At 44.5% G+C, this 14,738-nt stretch overlaps 1 protein-coding gene across 1 annotated transcript; it reads right to left on the bottom strand.

Annotated features, from left to right (window-relative positions):
• Positions 1–3,550: 3,550 nt before the first annotated feature.
• LOC137142127 (coxsackievirus and adenovirus receptor-like) lies at positions 3,551–7,379 on the bottom strand. Its single transcript, XM_067531357.1, is given in 7 exon segments — positions 3,551–3,818; positions 4,251–4,389; positions 4,784–4,906; positions 5,377–5,532; positions 5,923–6,028; positions 6,030–6,131; positions 7,371–7,379. Coding segments are annotated over 7 exon segments (903 nt in total).
• Between the last annotated feature and the right edge of the window lie 7,359 nt (positions 7,380–14,738).

The raw sequence follows: 14,738 nt of genomic DNA, 5'->3' as shown, positions 1-14,738 counted from the left end.
TGCCCCCTGTAGGGGGATTCTCCAACAGCTCAGGTGTCCTGTCCTGGCTGCTGCATGGTGGGGGCAGCAGTAGGTGGGGGGAGGGGCAGAAGCACTCAGCCCTGGCTTTACTCTCCATGCCAGACATGGGTGCCCGAGACCAGCTGTAGCTACCCTCTCTCCCTCCCGCCCCCTTCACTCCCAACCACTGTTTGAGTGTGTTTCCACTGGGCGGGAGAGACTCTTCTCCCAAGAACTGAAAGAAAATAAAAAATAAGCAACAAGTTAAAAGAGGAGGAAAAACATTTAGACATGAACGGTATCTCCCTCCCCATTAAAATAAAGCAAAGCCCAGAATCATGAAGACACAGCTGGAATGGCAAATTTGGAGAAATACGTTTCACTCCCTTAAAGCTGCTTAAATCACTCCGACAAACCAAACTCAGGCTGTGCGCACACAAACGTTTCTGTTTGAACCCTATGCTCTGCAAGGAAACAAAACCAGCCAGGAAAGGAGCAGGAGAGATGCAAAGGGCTTTCTCACAATGCTGGCTCTCCAAACTGCTTCCCATGCCCAGACACAGAGTAACCCAGCCAGCCAGTACACTGCACTGCACACAGATGCAAAGCTCCAGACCCTCATTGCCCCACAAAGCCCTTGTGCCATGCCCACAAAAGTAGAGGAACTCTCACCCTTTCCCTCATCTGCAGAACTGTGCAAACGGGACAGGAGAGGAGGCGAAAGGACAGATAAGCTCAGTGTAACTCTGACCCCCTCCCCTCCCCTCCCATTACATGTGTCATCCCCTCCCCTACACCAGTCCTCTCTGAAGGTTCAGGACGTTTCTTTCCTGACCAGGGGCAGACTCAGCGAAGAGGTGACAGGCTGCAGATGCAACAAGGGAACTTTGCACATTACCACAATGCATGGAGAACTGCTGGAACCACAAGCTTTCGAGCCCCTCACTGGTGGGTGTTGCAAAAGGCTTGGGGGGAGGGCGGAAGAAAAAGGGGCAGATGACCTTCTACATTGCACTTTAGTGAGCACCCTGCACATTCACCCTTTGCTTGCAGGCAGCTGATGTGTCACTGGCTGGCTTGGAAGCGCTTCTCTTGGATATTATTTGGCACCAGAAACCCCTTTGCTCTTTATTCTTTGCAAGAGGAGTTAGGTCCAATTCCCTTTGCAAATAAATTAGGAGAAGAAAAGAGAGAATGCAAAAGCCGAGCCACCCTGAGCAGTTGGGAGGGGATGTACTTCGCGGGGGGAGGGGGGTTAGAAGGTGGGGAGTGTTAACGTGATCACGTGGGTGAAGACTGCATATCCACTCTTGCAGCTTTAAATCTGGTGCTTCCCAGCACTGAATGCTTGACTCTTCCACTTTTAAGATTGAACTAAGCGTTTTTGTATGAAATACATGCTTATCTTAACAGCACAATTCTCATGCTAGAAGGACGATCTCAAACATTGACAAATTACTGCTAACATTAAAGTTCTAAAAACATTTCGAGGAATAGGGAACTTGACTAATGTTTTTTTTTTGTTATCCTGGGTTCTGGTGGTAGTGATGGATTTTGTTCATGTTGCAGTGGGTCTGATGACGCTGGAAGAGGTAGAGCAACTGAATGGAAAGCTCCTCAAGCAAATCCAAGGTCAGAAATCATTTTTAAATATGTATTTTTTTATAGTGCAGAAAAGCTCACTTGACAGGAAACTCTATGCTGGCTTAAATGAAATCTGCATAAGCTTGAGAATTGCAGAGCAGAGCAGAGAAATGAAAAAGAGACTTTTACATTTTATAATGTAACCTTTTATCAAGGGGTAAGTCAACTCCTAGAAGATGTGCTACTTCATTTGCTGGTAAGGTGTTTGTGTAAAAGTTTAAGCTACATTTGAAAGTAGCACACCTCTCTAGTTTAACCTGAAATAAAATGACAGCTAAATGAGATTCCCTTAAGCAGCTCACTAACAGAGGTTGCATACCAAGGAGTACTGCAGCCAACAATATTTGAATATTCTCCCAGTTCACATGCTCTCTAGTATACACGTCACATGGCATATTCCAAAACCAAGTTTAACACTACGTTTTCGGGCAATGGCTTTTAAACCTGTGTTACCAGATTTGCCCATCACCTTGGGGTATGCTCATTTATTAGGGTCACCTTCCTGGAAGGGGGCTGTGTGATTCTATTAATGTGCTGCTTGTGTTACTGGTGTGTTCATATGGCTATAAGTCCCCTCCCAATGGAGCTATCCTGTAGGACCTAAGGTTTTCAGGGCTGGGTTCCCCCAGCCCCAGATTCCAATAACCCCCCCCCCCCTCCCATATATACACACACACATTCCAGATTAACCGAGTGCATGTGAGCGGACCGGGCTATCAGCACTCTCAGCTGCCCCCTTTATATGCCCCTTTGCACCACACCAGAATAGAGCGCACTTCTGAGCAGGCTGGGTCCAAACAGCACTTTCAGCTGCCACCCTTACATGCGCCTGGACTCCAGAGGCTAGGCAGAGCAGCACTTCTCAGTTGCCCCTCACCACTCTACAATTCTTCTAGCAGTGACTGGCAACCAGCGTGATTATAAGAATTAGTTTATTGCCAGGTATATAAAACGTATGATACTAATAGTAATATCATACAAGAAGAGAAAAACAATCAAATGCTTGTAATTGTGCAGTATTGTAGTTGGGGGATTGGAGAAAGCTAGCTCAGGTTTGATTACAAAAGTAGAAAGTTAAACCTGGACTAGGAGAGAGAGGGAGTGTGTGTGTTGGGGGAAGATGCGGGGTGGGGTCTCACCACTCCTTGTGGCTCAAAGGTTCCCAGGAGACAGGCTGTTCAGCTTAGGGACTGGAGCGCTTGAGACAGGCAGAGCCCCCAACATGAGTCGGGGTTTGTGCCCTGGTTCCCCAAGAACACACAGCTGACAGGAACAAGGTCTCCTGTAGCACTTCCACTTGTTGCATTTAATCTCAAAACCAAGTTCATCAGTTGCCTGCATACAGTTAACTGCAACTGGTAGCCCATGAAATAAGAGTTCTCAGCAATTCAGAAGATGCTCCAAATACACATTACGAAAGTTAAAATATTTTCACAGATTTTCTGAAAAATATTTAGATCATTCAACTATTGCAGCCACTGTGGCCGCCATCACAGAATGGCCAAAGGGGTCAAAATATTTAAGTCATTCCAAATGTTGAGGGTGAAGTCTCTGGAACGCTAACTTCATGGAGAACAGCTGGAATGTCTTTTCACTATCAAAAACACACAACATTGTGCTTCATGTTCACAATTCCGCATCTAGTTGATATGGTATTTTTTCAGCAACCCACCTGAAATTCAAATACCTCCACTGTTTCATGTCTAGCTAGGAACTTCAATACTGTCTTTGAAGCATTTAATATAGTCTAATGACGGTTCAAAATGAATAAGAAAAATTGGAGGCTACTCTAACGAACTTGTTCATTTTCTTCAAGGACAATTTTGTGCACTTTTTAAATGTAGGGTTTTGAGGGTTTTTTAAAAAATATTCGTAAAGAATAAAAAGAGTATAAATTAACACCATTCTATACTATGGACCCATCCTTGCTCTGTGCTGGAATCATCACAGGGACAGCTCCCATTCTACTTAGATTAGGTGCAGCTACCTTTGACGGTGGAATAGTTGGGTTTTGACCAGAAGGACATTCAAAGTTTTCACTTGGTACTTGATTATATGGAGTCTTGGCATATCCTTCCATATTGGAGGGAGACACTGAACCCAGAGAAGAACAATTGCTGCTTATATAGCTGCTGGCTGTTGAAGTATGACACTTTGGAGGAGAAACATCCTCTCTGAAAATAGATACAAATAAAAGTTGTTTAAACCAAGAATTTATTGGTGTTTTGAGGGATTGGGAAAATTTCTTCTATTTGTTTTTTTTCTATTGATCTATTCAAACAATAAAAGCAATTAGAACAGTATCACTGTTGATTACTTTAAACCAAAGTGTGTTTCAAATATTTACCACTTTCAGAATCTATTTTTAACACCACAAAACATTTTGAAATATATCAGAAAATAGGATGCAGGCATATTAACGTATACTACATTAGAAGTATCAGTTTATCCTCTTAGCTGTCACACTGGGTTAATGCACTGGCTTAGGTCAATGCCGAATTCTAATTAACCATAAGGAATATATTACCTATGAAAAGATATTAAGAGAAAGTTATTTTTTAGTTTCAGGTATAACTGCTCAAAAAGTAAAGACAGTGGGTCGTTACCTAATGTCATGCTGCACTTCTTTTTTATATTTTTTCTCTTTATATTTCTTACAGCAACAGAAGATGAGAAAGGCCAGTAAGGAGAGACCCAGAAGAGTTCCAATAACTGCTCCAGCAATTGTGCCAGCTGCATTTCTAGCTAGAATAGATTAATATAGGTTACTATGATACTGGCCTTTAACTGACTTTCTTTAATGAGATAATTCCCCTCTTACACCTTCAAATAAAAATACATGTTCCCTATTTTCTGTACTGAGAAATATTACTGAACTGATACATGAGTACGGATACACAAACACTTGTTTAAATTTAAAAAAATATCTCCATTCCAGAGACAGGTAGAAAGACTGACTCGTTTGTTGGAGATCAAAGAATGCTCAATACCCAAAAATATAACAAAATCAAAAAAGGTGTCCACTATCTGTTCTAGAGTTGATTTCTTTTATAGATTACAAAAGGATCCGTTGATTTTATTTCTTTAACTCATTCAGCACTTCTGATTTTGTGACAAGCACCATACAGCAAGTACTTACGAGGAGTGACGTTTAGCACAATGAAACACGCATCAGTGCCAACTCTGTTTACAGCCACACAACTGTAGGTACCAGAGTACTCCTGAGAGGCATTTTTCACAGAAAGTTCACCTGTATCTTTATCTACAAATATTGAAGGAACTTTGGTTACCATTTTTCATTAAAGGTAAGTATTCAATATTTCCAAAGATGTTAATCCATTCCATAACAAATTGTATTTAAAAAGCCAGTGTGTCTTAGTTATGTTAACATCCATTTGAAAAAAAAAAAAAAGAGAGACATCTGTCAAGATGCAAAGAGCTGTCATAGGTAATAATATGATTCTTTTATGAATAACTGGAAGTATATTCCATAGCATTTAATTTCAATATTAAGTCTTGGTACGCCATACCACTAGACCGCTGAGAATACTTCCTTGCCAAGAGGGTAATGTATATGTCTAACACAGATAATCTGTGAGATACCGGATTTTAAGACAGTAAAACTTAGACATAAAAATGCTTAGCATTTCAAGAAGAAATAAAAACACAAAGACAAAGCCTATTATCCATCTTAAATATATTAAAATTAAAATAGTAAAGGATAAACATTACTCAATAATGACTTGGCCATAACTTCCTCTGTGCCAGTTAATTTCCTCCAGGTGTAAGACAAAAATGGGGAGCCTTCTTGTGATGCACATTTGAGGATAAGGTCGTTTCCAGTTTCCTGTGATCCTTCAATGTAGCATTTAGTCCTTGCTGGCTTTACTAATAAATAAGGCATTATTTAATTAATAAAAAGTCAGCTATGGTGTCCATTATTTAAGACTTTGCAAGTAAATAATTTTTCATTGCACAAAACTTAAAATCAGCCTATGTTTTTGAACAATTTTAGAGCCATTTTCAAGAAATGTTAATTATTTCTACATTTTTGGCCTCATTCTCCGCCATTGTGTGTGTGTGTGTGGGGGGGGGGGGAGGAATCAATCCTCTAATTTTGGAGCACTAAAAAACAAATGTACCTACTTACAATTCAGTATTAATGTATGAAGTGATCATACACAAGAACCTCTCTCATTTTAAGTGTCAAATGTAATATGGCATATAACAATTTGCCCTCCAAAAACAAAGTGTATAGTGTCTGAACAAGTATCTTACCAAGCACAGTCAAGTGTATTTTTTCTGTTTCAACTCCAGGAGCTTTCTTCACTCTGCGCTGGTATATGCCAGTGTCCGTTGACTTTAGGTTCAGGATATCGATCTATGGAGCCATCACCCAATTTGGGATCAGAATTAGTGAACTGCACCAGTTCTTTCATAGCTTCATAGTAATCATTATAAATCCTGTCTCCAGAGTACAAAACAATCTAAGAAAAAGAACAAAACAGGTATGTTCTCCAAACAAATCTGCATAGCAATTTGAAAATTTCAAATGAACCCCAGTTCTATTTCCTGGGAAGTTCTCTGGAAGAATTTTTTCTATGTGTGAAATAATCCCAACCAGAACAACAAAACCCACCCAACACAAGTTCTCTGGTGGAAAATGAATCCACTGTATTAATTGCTCTTTTTGAAATTGCTATGTGCTAATTATACTGTAAACCTCTGCATGCAGGAGTTCATCTAAATGTACTGGTATTGCTTCTAAAGGATGGAATGGGAAGGGGGCTAATATATTTTAAGATCTAAGATTTTCTTTTAAATATTTGCTTGGTAAAAGCTGACTTTGCTTCAAAGCAGCATTGTCTTTATCAGTAACTGAAAAAAAATTAAAAAATTATCCTGGAGTTATTTTCTCTTTACAACCTACTAAGTTATAGTGAGCAACCACATGTCTTTCTAGATTTTAATTAATTTATAACGGGCATTCACTGTTTACCATTCATGTGCATGGTGTTTCACAGACATGCAAGATCACACAGGTTCCCTGACATGAAAGACAAAACTCAGAGAACAAGATCTATGGATAAAAACTCAGCTTTTATGGGAAATTTTCCATTAAGACACAGGCCCACACTTTCAAAAATGTATGCCTAAAGCTAGGTTCCTAAATTCTTAGACATCTAAAGAAGTTGCCCAATTATCCAAAATGCTGAGAACACAACACTCCCTTTCACTGTAATAGGAACTGCTAGGAGCTTGGCATCTTTGAAGGTCAGCCTGCTTATACAGACGCCTAATTTCAGCATCCACTTTTGAACATCTTAGCCATGATACATGGTTACGTGTACAGAACTGGAGTTGTCTACAATCAGACATATTTTAGCAGAGTCTACTCAACAAATCCTTTACAGTGCTGTGTAACTGAACAATGAAGCAAACTGGATATAATGTTCATCTGTAAGCCTGGGAGTCCTATAAATAGCCACTTGAATCAGGAAAAGCTACATCCTTCCTTATTTTCCATCTCCTACACATAATACCCTTGTTTAATGCAGCAGAACTCCTTTAGAAAGCACACATACCATAACTAAAACCATTGGACAGTGAGTTTTCCATGTCAACAGTAAATGCATACCACAATCCTTTTGCCAGATCTCTAGTAAGATGAGGACATAGAACATATTAACACATCAGTTTCAGGGAAACACTTCTGCAAGGTTTACCTCACCCATGTGATCTCTCCAGTGTAATATCTTAAATTGGACCAAGGTCTGTGAACTTCAGGGGTGGGAGAGACTCGGCTGTGCCCTGCTGGGGAAACATTTCCCAACTACCTGCGATTGGTAGCACAAGCACTCCATTCTGGGCTCCAGTAAAGATACTTCACCCACCTTCTCTCTAATATCCCGGGACCAACACAGTTACAACAACACTGCACGCAGGTTACACACCAGTCATTTTTGATTTAAAGAAAAACTTGAAAAAAACATGCCTCCCGACTGTCTTTGCAACCCCACCCCATTACAGGACAGCACTAGTGCAGGGGATCCTGACTGTCTAATGCAGTGCTTCCCAACCTGTGGCCCAGGGGGCTTTCAAAGTGCCCTGCCACACCCTCCCACTGGCTGCAGAAGGGAGCTGCTACCTACGGACCCAGGCGGAGCATGTTGCTGCGTGGCTAGAAGACCGGTGCTTTTAGGCTCCTTGTTGCACCGAGGGGACAGGAGATCAGTGTTCCTCTCTCTGTGGCTCCAGCAGGAACATTTGCGCCTAGGGACCCAGGGGAGTGCTTTGCCATGCTCTCTGCTACAGAAGGGAGCCACTGCTTAGGGACCCAGGTGGAGCACAGGGGGCTACAGAACAGGTGGTTTCCCTGCTGCAGCCAGGGGGACTGGAAATCAGTGAGGAGGGAGGCAGCCTTGCAGGGAGGGGACCGGGAGGGCTGCTGCCTGAGACTGGTGGCTCTGCAGGGCTATAACGATGATATCTATGGCTCTCAGCCAAAAAGGTTGGGAACCACTGATTTCACTTTTATTCTTGTCTCAGCCTAGAGACAAATGGTCAGCATGTAGCTCAGCAGGACGTCTTATATTTTTAATATCTTAGTATGAGTAAAATATGGTTTCTTGAGACTCCCTTTGGCCAAGCATCAAACGTGGTAACTTATGCACACCTAATTAACTACTGAATATCAGGCAATGTTCTAGGTTTAAGAAAAACCTGTCTGCACACTTACAACATGTAGCTTGGTAGAACATGGAAACTGTAGTACTGGCACCTAGTTTTCAAAACTATTTATTCAATGCAAAAATGACAGCAGATCAGCTGAATTTTAGCTGAATAACAACTCACAACCCAAAAGGTCAGAAAAGCAGTGCACACAACGGGTTGACGCTGCACTGTGACAATGATTTGTGCGTGCCACACACCAAATACACAAGTCAAAGCTCTGCTTAACCACTTGCTACACGACTAATTCTGCAACACTTTTATATCCTACAGCACTTCATATCTATGCCAACAGGAGCAGTTGTGAAATGCTGCACATTGAACTTTTGCACTGAACTGGAAAGATAAAGGTCTCCTGCACAGTGTAACTCAGCCCATTAGTCATTCATCAAACGAACGGGTGACACTATTATCTCGCAGTGCAACGCTGTGCTCACAATCAGTGTGACCGAGCACAGTGAAAGCTCAGCTGGTGAAGCACAGAAAGCAGCGAGGACAGGGGAGGATTATCACAGCTCTCCTAAGCCTCTGCGTGTCCACCTTCGCTGCCATTGCAATGGTTAAACCCCCCCTGGAGAAGCAGCTTCAGGATAGTCAGTCTGCCCCCGCCCCTCGGGCAAGGATGCACCATTCGCACTCCCTGCAGCAGCGCTCTGCTTCCCTCCCGGCACGGGCATGGCGCTGAATGCCGAGACGCTGCCTGAAGCACTCTGGCGGCAAACTGCTCTGTCCGGATCGAGCCCACCCGCAGGTGCAGGAGGTGCAGAGCCAGCAGGGGAAGCAGCAGGGGCCTCCCGCATCGGTGCACGTCCCTGTGCTGCGCAGTGACCCGACTGCTGCTGCGTTAGTTCAACTCGCAGGCGGGGCCCTCCTGACAGCCCCGCGCTCAGCAGCAGCTGCCGCAGGATGGAGGAAGGTGGGAGCAGGGTCTGGGCCACTCTGGAAGGTGCAAAAGGCGCTTTCCCCAGCAGGCAGGAGGGGTTGAACAAGGACACCCCAGAACAACCCTGCCAGCAGCTAACGTGTGGGGAGTGTTCAACCGCCAGCGCCAGACACCGAGACACATTTCTACCCGCCACCTGCAGAGCCGCCCTCGGCTCCACACACCGGGCTGGGCGTCAGGCTGAGCCTCTCCTCCTCCTCCTGCAGCCAGGGGCAGAGAGAGGCTCAGCGCCAGTCCCATCACTCCCCAACCCCTCCCCCGCGGCAGAAACTTCCGCCAACTCCTGCCCCTGTCCACCGCCTTCCTCCCACCCTCCAGGAAATCTGCTTCAGTCCTCTGCCTGAGCAGCAAAGTGCTCTCTGGGGGAGCCTTCGGGGATCTCCGCTTCCCTCTGCTGCACTGCAGGGCCAAGGAGGGCTGGAGGCAGTTCCCTGCATGTTCTGCAAAGAGCAGCCTGCTGGCACTGCTGGAATTCCAGCTGCTCCCTCGAGCTCAGGTGGGAATGGGATGCTCAGCCCTGACTCAGGAGAGAGCAGCTACAAAGAAAGCAGTGTGCTTTCTGGTTGGTTCAGGAGCAGCGGTGCCAGGCTGCAGAAAGAGTCCTGGCTGGAGTGATCTCTTTTGGAACCGATGAGAGTTGGGCTATGAGAAAATGCCTAACTACCCACCTTTACGCAGCTAGGGTAGAGCTTCAGACTGCCCAGGAACAGAGTCAGTCTGCCAGGGATGTGAAGCCCCATGTATTTTGAAATAGGTTATTAGTGATAGAAACTTGCAGGTGGTAGAGAGAGTGTGTATTTTAAAATAACCCATGAGGTTAGCTAAACAGAGATATAGACAACCTTTCTCTCAGACCTGAAGAGAGAGAGTGTTTGGTGTGCACTGTTAATGATCTGTTTAGCATGCACCAAGGCTCAAGGCTGATCTACAAGGGGAACATAAATGGGTACCACTCCATCAGTCTGGGGTGTGAAAGGAAGAATTTTCTGTGGACCTAGCTTCTTCCTTTTAGCGAGGTGGACTGCTTATGCTGATGGGAGAAACATTCTCCAGCAAAGTTGCACCTCCCTTTGTGAAGGGAAAACAAGATGGGGTCTTTGTTTTTGCTGAGAACTGATTTTAGAATTCACTGTAAAAAGTCTGAGATAGAAAATGTTTTGTTAGCAGTTGTTTAATTTTAGAATGTTTTGTTGTAATAATATAGTTAAGAGGTCTAGAGAAGGAATGCAGAGAAAGACCTTGTAACTTAGATAAGGAAAGTTGTTAGTTTTCAGTTAGAAAATTTCTAGATAATACTTTTTAGTATGTATGACCATGGAAACTGTGACGTGTTAAAACTTGTTTATACCATTCTATAAATACGGTCTGTTTTTTGGAAGCAGGTGTCATTCCTTATATTTGAAGGGATCACCTTCTTTACGTAAAGAATAAACTTTGATTTTGCTAATCTGTTGTTGGCTAATTCTGGACCTCCGCCAAGGCAATGGACATATCAGTAAGGACCCCCGAGTTTGGGTTCTTCAACACCTTTGGGGAGAACATGTTCGTTAAAAAATCAGAGATCGTTTAGCTCGGTTTTCTGTGACAATGTTAACTTTGTATTGCTTGTTTTAAGCAGATCCTTATAGCAGAGATGTTCTGTAATCTTTAGGGTTTTGGTTCATTTATGAGGCAATCTTGCTATTACTTTGTTGAAATTTTGTATGAGCTGTAACAACGTGGGCGTCTTTGTGTTACTGCTTTCCAGATTGAGGGTCTGTTGGGCAGATGATCCTTTTTTTTTTTTGTAATATTGAAGGTCACACGTATATAAATAACTGCGTGGGTTATATAGATTTGGTTTTATTCTTCTCCCCAACCAGCATATATTCCATATCTTTTGGTTGGTAAATCAAGTGAAGATACTTGGTGTGGTTCTGCACCCAGCACAAAGGGGTCCCAATTCTGATTTTGTTTTCAGACCTACTGTAATGTAAATTCTAAATTCAGTAATCATACGGCCAGCCCTCGCCATTGGAAAATCATGAGTCAGACCCCGAAAAATCATGAGATTCGCTTAAAATAATGAGGATTTTTTAAAATGAAATGTGAGTTCTCTTTATTTCCTTTCCAGTTTCTGAGCCTTTCAGGTACTTTCAGGTCACATTTTCAACATTTCCTCTGCAGCCAGGCAAGCTGGAAACCTACCTTTCTAGTTCAGCTAGAATCCCAGGTGCCCAGGGCTGGCAGAAAGTGGGAGTCCTGGGTGCCTGGGGCTGGTTGTGCATTCTATATTGAGCTTTTACCAGCTACGTATCAAGTGTGAACTCCTCAGGCACAATAACAACGTTCATATGGGTCCACCCAGGAGAGCCTGCCTTTGCCATGGATAGTCCCTGCTATAAAAAACCACAACCATATTCAGATCACTCCTATTCCAAAGGACTGGTCACTTACCCAGGTCAGTTGCACCTCAGATCTCAAACCGAAGACAAGGCTTGTAGACAATCCTATAAATAAACTACCTGAATATTTATTAAGTAGGAAAAGAAATAAATGTATTTACCAGGTGAAAGCAGATTCAGATCACTCCTATTCCTATTCACTCCTATTCTACTCCTATTCCTATTCAGATCACTCCTATTCCAAAGGACCGGTCACTTACCCAGGTCAGTTGCACCTCAGATCTCAAACCGAAGACAAGGCTTGTAGACAAAATAAACTACCTGAATATTTATTAAGTAGGAAAAGAAATAAATGTATTTACCAGGTGAAAGCAGGTAAACATTCATACAAATCAGTTACAGTCTGAGGTTTCAAAAGGTGATATTACATAAGAGTGTTAGCTTACATATTACACTTAGCAGTTCTGCCGTTTCATTAACCTATATTTCCTTCAGAAATGGTGGGTTAATGCCGTCTGGTCCTGGAGACTTATTACTGTTTAATTAATTCATTCATTCTAAAACCTCTTATCTTGACACATTAATGTGGGAAAGTACATCAGAGTTGTAACCCGTAAAGGATAGCTCTGATGTGGGAATATCTTGCCATCCTCTGCAGTGAAGCCTGATGCAAAGAATTCATTTTGCTTTTCTGCAATAGCCTTATCTTCCTGGCATGCTTCTTTGTCAGTGGCCTCACCTCCTCTTTGGCAGGCTGTCTGCTTCTGATGTGCTTTAAAGAAGACTTATTAATAGGTTTTGTGTCTTTACCACATCAGAGGCTGGAATCTTACCACGTCAGAGGCGCAATACACAACTTGTTTGTAGCAGTGTATAAAGGAAAGTCTCAAAGGGAGTGTCTTTGTCTGGCCAAGTGAGGAACGGAAAGTCCCGCTATTTACTGAGCCAGGACTATTGTCAGGGGCGTACTTGTATTACGTATACTGGTAGCACATATAAGACATTTTTTACCATGCCGTTTGACAATAAACCTGGCCTTGTGTCTTCATTGCTGACAGGAATCTGTGGTCTTATTGGATAATCCAGTCGTGGTTTGGTGTCTCGGTTATATGCACAGAGCTGGGACGGCATTCACACTGGGAGAACACACACACAGCCAACAACTGACAACACATACTTCTCCCACCCCCACTCAACAATCCTCAAGGTTCATTCCTAGGCTCCTTATCAGTAATTACTTCCCTCTCCCGCAGCCCTTCCCTTATCCCGACTCCCCCAAGTCTTTGCACTGCTTTGACAGGTACGGGAAATATATTTCTAGATCATAGTGTTGGCCAAAATCTTGTTTTTGAAATATATGTAAGAACAGAGCCACAAACAACTCCCCCCCTTCCTACCAAAAGGCACATCATATCACATCACATCAGCCAGGAGTACCGATGCGCATCGGCAGAACCTTGCTCCTCATCCTCATGCTCTAGTCACCTGGCCAGTGACTATCATGAGCACCAAGAGGCTGGTAGCTATGACATCTGGAAGATCCCTGTGTATGTTTCTCTGTCTCCCTGTCTGTGTATGCCTGTCAGTCTGTGTGAGTGTGAATGAAAGCATCAATTGAAACATGTGTCTCTGTAATTGTAGTATTGATATAATGTTAATACTGTTTTCCTAGTGTTTACATTATTATTAATGCTATTTCTCTAAGTAAAGCACAATATTAATGTTATTACAGTGTTGGTACTTTTCTTTTCTTTGATACTATCCAGAAGTTTCTGTGTTCACAATAAATGCGGCTTGTTGCCTTATCCCCTAATAAGATCCTGTAATATTTGTGTAACAATAGTTTAAATGAATTATTACCCAAATGTCTTTATTTACTTGCCTAGTAAGGAATCTATTTTGTCACAAAATCATGTCCTGACTCTTTCGTGTTGTCAGTATTGTTACAGAAATAATTGCTACCAAGAATTTAGCAATAAGTTACCAAAATAATTTAAATCGGTGTGATTATATTGTGTTATTTTGACAAATAAAATATGCCGAATTTAAAAATATTGTTGTGCACAGAATTTGTCATTTTTGGTGCAGAATTCCTCCAGGAGTAACATGTATCTGTAGCTTCCCTTAGGAGCAGTGGCAGCCCTATGCCGATGGGGGTGGAGAGGGAAAGGGAGGGGCCATGCCCCAGGGACTGGCTGCGGGTGGTGCCAGCTGGACCCTCCTTTGAGGAGCCAGTCCCCGCTGTTGTAGGCAGACAGGGGCCGCTGGGATTTCACATCCCTGGGGGCTATGCCAACCCCAGCTCAGGACTGCCAGCGGCCGAGGACTCCTGCTGTGGGGGGAGCAAGCATCTTTCCAGCCCCTTTTCCCCTGCGATGGGCACAACAACCCCAAGGAGCCCGGGAGCTCCAGCTGCACAGGGCCCAGGCAGCCAACCAAGTGCAGGGCTCCAGGGGCAGAGCCAGTCAGGACTCTCCTCCCCGCAGCCAGGCCCCCCATGCTGCTCATGCAAAGGCTGCCCAGCGAGGGCCGACGTCTGGCTGGGCTGGGTTGCAGGAGCGGGGCGGGGGTCACGGGGCTCGGCGGGCGGGCGGGCTAACGAGCTGTGCGGGGCTGCAGGCCAGGGAAGCCCGGCCCCGGGGGCAGCGCCCTGGGGCGGCGGCTGCGGACAAGCTGCCTGCTCTCTGCTGCCCCGGAGCGGGCGGCGCTGACCGCAGGGGGCGGGGCGGGATCCCCGGCAGGCTCCGTGCAGTGGGTGGGCCCGGCTCGCCCTGCTCCGGGCAGCTCAGCGGCCCTTGTCCCGGCCCTGCCCGCGCGCCAAGGAGAGCGAGCAGCGCCCAGCCCGGAGCCGGGAGGGAGGCGGAGCCGCGTCCCAGGGGCTGCAGCCACAGCTTGGAGGCGGGAATTGCGGTTCTATCGGGCTGGTGCAACAGCCGCAGGGAGCGGGGGGTGCCGCCACCCACCTGTCAGCGGGGTCACCGTGTGTTACTGAGGGGATGCTGCTGCCCGGGCAGGGCCTTCCAGGTTAATGTCTT

Source organism: Emydura macquarii, unplaced genomic scaffold, assembly GCF_026122565.2.
Source record: "Emydura macquarii macquarii isolate MOO-44397 ecotype Brisbane River unplaced genomic scaffold, CSIRO-AGI_Emac_v2 contig_3166, whole genome shotgun sequence".
In the NCBI taxonomy this organism is placed as follows: domain Eukaryota; kingdom Metazoa; phylum Chordata; order Testudines; family Chelidae; genus Emydura; species Emydura macquarii.
The sequence above is the reverse complement of the archived record's forward strand: the minus strand, read 5'-3'. Positions and strand labels throughout refer to the sequence as shown.